General features: G+C 39.8%; 1 protein-coding gene across 1 annotated transcript in view; it reads right to left on the bottom strand.

The window, feature by feature from the left end:
* Positions 1–2,015: 2,015 nt before the first annotated feature.
* Positions 2,016–8,084, bottom strand: part of LOC135079266 (neurotrimin-like) — a 113,407-nt gene continuing 107,338 nt past the window's right edge. Inside the window, exon 9 of the mRNA XM_063973879.1 lies at positions 2,016–2,362. Coding sequence (XP_063829949.1) covers positions 2,241–2,362 — 122 coding nt within the window. The 3' untranslated portion in view covers positions 2,016–2,240. The remainder of the gene's footprint in view (positions 2,363–8,084) is intronic.

The following is an 8,084-nucleotide window of genomic DNA, read 5'->3' as shown; positions in this document are numbered from 1 at the left end:
CCTCGTGGCAAGATTTTAATAAAATAATAAAATCTTTATCTTCTCTTTCACAATCTATAAAAGTTCATTTGGTCTATTATTATACATGTGCTATGAATGAGGGTTTTCGCGATTGAAAAATCCGCGAGATGGCAATACGTAGACGCGAGGTCCAAATGCTGCATGATTGGTGGATATCTGTCAATGTCATGTCAAAAATAACCAATCATGCAGCATTTGGACCTCACGTCTACGTATTGCCATCTGGCGGATTTTTCAATCGCGAAAACCCTCATTGGCATAGATTATGAGAGACTGGCAACTATACTAGGTTGATATCAGGTGATCCGTCTGCTCATTTGCCTCCTGTCACATAAAAAAAAATATATATGTTTCTCACACTTCAACTGGCATTGGATTCAACATCGGATTCTGACACTTTTACAGTTATGATACCATGAATATCAGTTTATGGTCCTAATTATTTTTATTTTATTTACGACCTTCGACCAGTTGGACACTTTAGATATCTTCTTGTAATAGTGTCAAACTGTCAATATCTTTTTAGCTTTTAACGCAAATCTAGTCTTCAAAGCAGTTTAATCGATTTATTTTATTTTCAAAATCGATATTTTATTGTCTATGATGGCCGCAGGAACATCACTATACATGGACTCCCAGCAATAAAGTACGGTAATGCCTCGTACAGATTTTATCGGCAAAAATTATGGAACTTGATAGGTTTTAGACCATGCCACGCACCAAAACGTCCGGAAGTTGTAATAGTATTATAGAATAAACGTTAAAAGACTTATTTATTTAATTTTTCAATGCTTAAGTGTCCATTAGAATGAAAGGGTGCTTAATGTATTAAAAAAAATAGAAAATAATTATGATGGGTTAATGTTTTTGGGCGGTTTTTTAGGCGGTTTCTGACAATGTCCTTTCAATATTTAAAATCTTGTACATCAATCTTATTACTGTGACATTTTATTCCGATGTATTAAGTGTTATTTTGCAATAAAATGTATATATAGGCTGATGTGCTGTTGCTGTAAAATAGTTAAACTCTATAAAAGAGCTAGGGTTCGAAAAGAGCACACTAATACAAATACATAGTAAAAATAATGTCAAAAATCTTATTCGATTTGTCTCATATTTGGAGAATGGACTATGTATCAAGAGTAGAGGCTTATATTAAAAGGATGACAATGATTTCAAAGTCACCCTGTATACAAGCTGAAAGTATACAAACAGTCATTTCAAAGCGAAGAGTTTATCTGGCGGAAACGGGTGCTAAAGAAATCATAGAAGCCACGCTCCATACAAATTCTTTATTGGAATTAAAACTCGAACGGGATGGGTCACCGAAAAAAAGTGATCAACTTATTTTTAACCAAAAAAACTTTTCCGAAATTTTTTACCATCATTAATTATAACACAATAGTTGATTTTGGTCCACCCACAAGGTGGACCGACGATCTGATAAAGGCGTAGCAGGCAGGCGCTGGATGCGATGTGGAAGTCATTGGGGGAGGCCTATGTTTAGCAGTGGGCGTCCTATAGCTGAGATGATGATGATGATTTGGGTTTGATAGGAATACATTTTCAATTTGCTCCTAATTGTAGAGACTGAAGGATCATATTGATGATGATGTGATGATGTATTGAAATTAAGATAAAGAATTCATACACTACACATTCGCTTTAGTTTGATTAACACATACTTATCATTTTCTTCATTTTCCTTAGCAAATTCATAATAATTGCAAACGAAAATAAAGAAAATGGAACATGTTTACAAATATACTCTTTTGCATTCCTTCAGTTTGTTTAAATACACAACATTATAACTACTCTACGTAACAAATACTCAGTAACTTTACATGATATTTACAATCTTAACCTTCATTTGAATACACTGATATGATTGAGCAATGAAACACCAAGCAACAAAACAAAGGGAATATTTACACCACTATTTTGTAAACACCTATATTTGGAACGTATGTAAGGCTAGGTTACACCATCTTACTTTAACTTTGACAAACGTCATCAATCTGTCAAACTCCATACCAAAAACACCGGTTATCGATATAGTTACGGTCAAAGTTAGGTGGTGCAACTCAGCCTCAGACTTTCGACATTTTTTCTTTATTACTAAGCTTTATATTCAGTCACGAAAAATTACCTCAAATTACTACAGTAACGTTATTGACTTCATTTATATACAGTCTTTCATTTGAAACATTTAATTTTATTTACATTACCTCTAATTTAACAACGGCTACGATAACGAGTGTTAAAAGATAGAGTGTTCTGGAAAACACCTCGCTTGAGTCACTTGAAGCTGGCTTCTGTTTCACAGCACCTTCTGTAAGACCTGTAAAAGAAAATGTATTTTTAAAAAGGTCCATACTCGCTACCACGCGCGACCCATGACAGTTGGCGCGACCTCTCATTGGCCTATGAACGCACCGGCGATGGCGAGTAATGTGAGTGTATGTGTAGTGTGTACCTATGTGTATGTGTGTATGTGTATGCGAGTGTGAGTGCGTTTTTACAAAATGTTTTGGTTTAAACATTGGTCTTATGTTTGTGATTAACATTAAGATTTATTTAGTGTAAAAAGTCAGCGGCGGTCACCATTTTATCAGTAAGAAAAGAGTCCTTGGGGTGGGTTGTACCATCTTACTTTAACTTTAACAAACGTCAAGGGTCTATCAAACTCCATATAGAAGGCACCGGTTGTTGTGGTCGCGATTGGGGCGGGGTGGTGCAATTCAACCTAAGTGTTTTACTTGGCGTGCCGTCGTCTGTACCTATACGTATAATTTTATTTAGAGGCTATGTAATAACAGTATTGTGAGAACTGCTGCCGACAAACTGTGTCACAGTTTGGCAGAAAATATTAATGTTTACTGTGTATATTTATATGGAAAATAAATAATAAAAAAAATATGCGCGCGGTGAGCTTCAACCTTGCCAACGCGATCGCCATCGCCGGCGCGATCATAGGCCAATGACAGGTCGCGCCAACTGTCATGGGTCGCGCGACATGTCATTGGCATACGATCGCGCCGCGATGGCGATCTGCACGCGTTGGTGTGGTTGAAGCTCAAGTTATGAACACATGGATGGACAGTATAAAATTATCGAATTTAGTTTAGGTTAGTGACAAATACGCCACGAAAAACTTGCCCTTCTTGTATAGTATGGAACATCAAACGTTTTAAGATGTACTAAATGAAGATGAGTAAGACTACACGGTATAAGACTGTCAAATAGTTATTAAGCACCTACATATCGCTATCAAGCTACATGTCAGTAGGCTACAAAATTTATAGACGAACGAAGGAGAATCCTCATGTTTCTCTCAATATTTTTGACTTCTGCTTATAAGTAAAGAACTACAATTATTAATAAGGTAAGGCTGAGTTTCACCACCTAATTTTGATCGTAACTTTAACGATAACTGGTGATTTTGTATGGAGTTTGACAGATTTTTGACATTTGTGAAAAAAGTCAAAGTAAGCTAAACTCCGCCTAAGTGTCATAACTAATAATAACATCATGACAATAGTGCTGCAAATAACAATAACTACTTTGTAGAATGGGCACAACCAGCAAAGATTTCGTAGAACCGTAATCTTAGAAGATTCAATAATAAATTAACTGGAATGGTGCAAACCCTTATAGAAGTTTGGTTGTTACTCACAAAGACCGCGTATGTGGGCTTAGAACGGCCATTAAAACTATTCCTCTAACAGTTCCACAAAATAGCATAGTTCGGATATTTGACGGTTGTGTTTGGCCTCATTTATAATTAAGTTAATCCTTTCAAGGCTTGAATATGAAGTAGAAAGACGCAGAAGGTTCGACACATCAGTGTTAAAGCCTAATCTCCCTGTTTTTTAGATGTTTTTAGATGTTACCCTCAGGTGAAATGCTGGCCAGGAGCTACCTCCTTGAAGATAAAAAAAGACCTTCAACTGTACCTATGTAATTATAAAATCTGATAAATAAATAAAAGAACAACACTGTTCTCAGTTGGGGATATCTTGGCTCAATCTTATTCACAGAAAGTAGCATTCTAGTTAGACAAGTATTTGGTTCGATAAAATGTCATATTCACCAATTTTTTATCAGCTCTGCCAAACTTTGTTGGGTGTTTTGCCAGTGCACAGGAACGTTAATCTTATCTTGCTAGTATAAGACTTAATACGACACTGTTCACATTTGCCGTATGTCTACAACCATTGTAGATTATGCCAATTATAGATCGTTTCATCCACGAAGACGCGCCCCACCATCTTTTGGGCGAGGGAAGCGCTGGGTGCGGAAAGTTTGATCCGAGTAATCCGAGCGTCATTAATGTAGTGTGCATGTGCACTAGGGTGTCCCTTATATGGCCGAAAAAAATTTTTTTTTAGATATTGAAATGCATACCCCCTATTTCTTTTCGTACTACTCAGACATACTTAAATACAAAATTTCATCTTCCTACGTCAACATTAACCCGTGCCGACCGAGCTCTGAAGATTTTGAAAATTGCTGGTTTTACCCCTTTTATTAAGTAGCTAAATCAATTAAAATATTTATTTTTTATAAAATATTTATAAAAAGAAGATAACATTACAGATCAGACAATATATTTTACTTTTGAGGGACCTTTTTTACATTCTGGATACAGATTTCCATGCTCCTGAATATTGGCCTAATTTTTGCTACACTGTGCGAAGCAAAAAAAGCTTTTGCTCTTCCTTTGCAGTGATCAAACCAATAAAATCTTGCATAGCTTTATTGCTCTTTCAGCTGTATCATTAACTACCCTAAAAGAAAGCACTTTTTTGCCTTTAAATAGGCAACATCTTTATCTCATAAAGAAATGTGTCTCAGGGGGAAATTATTATCAATTTTCAATCGAGAAAATAAATTTATACACTTGACAGACACAAAACCACTCAATGGTTTTCCAGCAACAATAAATAAGGCTGTATTATTATCAATTCATTAAAAACAGGATAAAAAATTAGTACAAAGTCCTATTTACCATAGAAATAATCATACCTTCTTCAGATGGAATGTATCTCTTCCCAGAATCATACATACTCTCTCTTTGTACTTTTACTACAATATTGACGGTGTTTGTTCATTACCTTCATCATCAAATAGTGATAAAACGGCAATTTCTTTTGATATGAAGTACCAAAGATGTTGACTAAACTTGCTCAGGGCTGCCTTGGAAATCAATTTGTCAACACTCTCATATACTTTTTGGAAAGTGGATGTCAAGAGTTCCTTAAGGCTTTTCTCAGAGCTGGTAAGCTGGTCGTGATGTCCTTGCGTTTGTATAGAATCTTGCGTAGTAAGAGATGACGATAAACCTCCGAAACATATTTGCTCTATTTTTTATTTATTTATTTATTTAATTTTCTTTGTCTTGCACTTTCTACTTTCTTAACTATAACTTTTTGTCTACACCTCAACACTCTGGACGCCTTGGTTTTATTTGTTTTTGTTAAAATATTTTATTTGTTTTTAAATCCTCCTCACCGCGGCGCTTATAAATCTTGATTTTTTTAAATAATTTTTCTTGCAACTCCCTCCAAGCATGGTGAAGATACACAAGTTTTTTTTACACAGTTAGGCTCTGGTATGATTTATAGCTTTTCCCAAAATATAATACACTCCAGAATGATGAGATTAGAGCTTTCAATAACATTTAATTAACTTCGCAAAATATGTTAAAACATACTGCAAAAACTTGACGATTAACGGTAACTTTGTGCCTATTATTTGATAAATTTACGTCTCCGACTAAGAAAATACTTTTTTTATTGCTTCTTAATTCCACAGCCATCTTCTAAATGTCAAACAATAGGTGTTAATCACGAGATTAATTGAGAACAAATGACAAATACCGTAAATACGCACCGCAACTGCCGCGCAACATGTTTCGATGCAAGTCGGCACGGGTTATCGTACTCCAAATAAGGTAAAAATTTATTTCCGAGTGTTTTAGAGGTAAACAAACAAAACTAAGACCTATGCGTTACAAATTTAAAACTTTGAAAAATAAGGGATACCCTAATGTGCACTCATGGATAATTAGGCGTGTAGGAGGCCTAAGTTTGGTGTGTGGTGTGTAGCCTTCCTACTTTTCAGTGTTGAGGAGAGGTAGTTGAAGTAAAACTCAATTGCTGGTTCAGAAGGGAATAATTTATTGGCGAAACAATGCCATATTTATTTACAAAACTTATGTACAACTAGACTACCTAAGCAACCATACATTTTGACCAATCGCCGTTTGATGTTATATTCTTGTCGTCTCGCTCCCACGATGTCTCTCTGTCATCGGGTTCGCGCAGTGTTCCGAGTGCGGCGCGAGTCTTCTGTCTCGCTCTCACGCTACCTCCTTGTCGCGCGGCGCGCGCGCGGAGTGCGAGGGGAGGTGTCGACTGGAGTGCCCACTGCCCGGCTTCGATCTTTTCGACGGCAGGCAGCGGCGCAGGACGCACGTGTGCACCGGAGCGCGACGCGGCGCGTGCCCACGCGGCTCGCCGCTCCACACGTGGGCGTTGGTGATGCTGCTTGGTGACAGTGGTGCGAGCGGTGCTGGTGCTGCGATGAGGGACGGTGCGACGTGCAGTGGTCACAACAAAACAGCTCTTCTCAGAGCTATGCAACGGCTCTTGTCAGGGCCACATTCCTGTTTCTATTATGATGACCAATGTGGTGTTCCTGTGCTGAAAGTTGCTTGTGGCTTCGGCTGCAAACATTCTTTGTTTCTATTCGAAGACGATTTTATTGTGGTCGCTGGCGGCTACAGTACTCCCCCTCAAGCGAAGCGTACCGGCAGCTTGATGACTCGCCCTGCTCGGGTCGTGCGGGGGGCAGGGTCGCGCTCGGGCTGGCGGGCGGCGCGAGCGTCGCGCTCGCTCCGCGCGGGCTGGCGCGCGGCTGGCTGGCGCGCGTCGGGCGCATCGTTGTCGTCGGCGGGAGCCGGTTGCTGAGCGTGAGCGGCGAGTGCGGTGTCTTCAGTGTTCATAGTGTAGGCCGGTTTCAATCGATCGATCGAAATCGTGGCTTCTCTTGCAGGTAACTGTAGTGTGAAATATTTGTCGTTTCTTCGAAGCACGGTGTAGGGTCCGTCGTAGGGTGGCTGTAGCGGTTTTTTCACGGCGTCGACTCGTACAAAAACTTGTTTGCACGATTTCAGGTCTGGGTGCACGAAGATTGAACGAGTGCTTCCATGCGAACTCGTTGGCGTCGGTCGTAGTTTGTTGATAGTGGCTCGTAGCTTCTCGACATAGGTGTAACCCATGGAGTCGTTCGCGATTGATGGGACGAAGAAATCGCCTGGTAGCCGTAAGTTGTGCCCAAGCGTGAGTTCAGCTGCACTCACACTGTCGTCGGTCCTGACGGCTGCACGGAGTCCAAGGAGGATTGTTGGTAGTTCTTCGACCCAGTTGGTGGTTGATAGGCGAGCTCGAAGTGCGGTCTTCATGCATCGATGCCAACGTTCGACGATGCCGTTGCTCTGGGGATGGTAGGGCGTGGTGCGAATCTTCGTGATGCCAAACAGCTTGGTGAGCTCTCCGAACAGGTGACATTCGAATTGTCGGCCTTGGTCGGTAGTTATTCGTGTCGGGCATCCAAATCTTGCAATCCATTGTTCATAAATAATCTTAGCAATTATTTCAGCGGTGATCTCTTGTATTGCGTGTGCTTCTGGCCATCGTGTAGCACGGTCGATCATTGTTAACACGTAGCGTTGACCTTGGGGTGAAGTCTTCAGCGGGCCAACGATGTCAACATGAAGGTGCTCGAAGCGTGGCGATGCGGGAAATGACGTAAGTGGGCTGTTAGTGTGTTTTTGAATCTTCGCGCGCTGACAACCGATGCATGTTTGAACCCATTTCTTTATGTCAGTGTTCATTGATGGCCAAAAGTACCTCTTCTGTATGAGTTTTCTCGTGGTTCTTACGCCGGGATGACTGAGTCCATGAATCGCATTGAACGCGATTATTCTAAACTCTTCAGTTAGGTATGGGCGTGCTGTTTGTGTTGATGTTTCGCAGTATATTTGCTTTGTAGTCGTA

This window comes from Ostrinia nubilalis, chromosome 16 (assembly GCF_963855985.1).
Source record: "Ostrinia nubilalis chromosome 16, ilOstNubi1.1, whole genome shotgun sequence".
Lineage (NCBI taxonomy): Eukaryota > Metazoa > Arthropoda > Insecta > Lepidoptera > Crambidae > Ostrinia > Ostrinia nubilalis.
The sequence above is the reverse complement of the archived record's forward strand: the minus strand, read 5'-3'. Positions and strand labels throughout refer to the sequence as shown.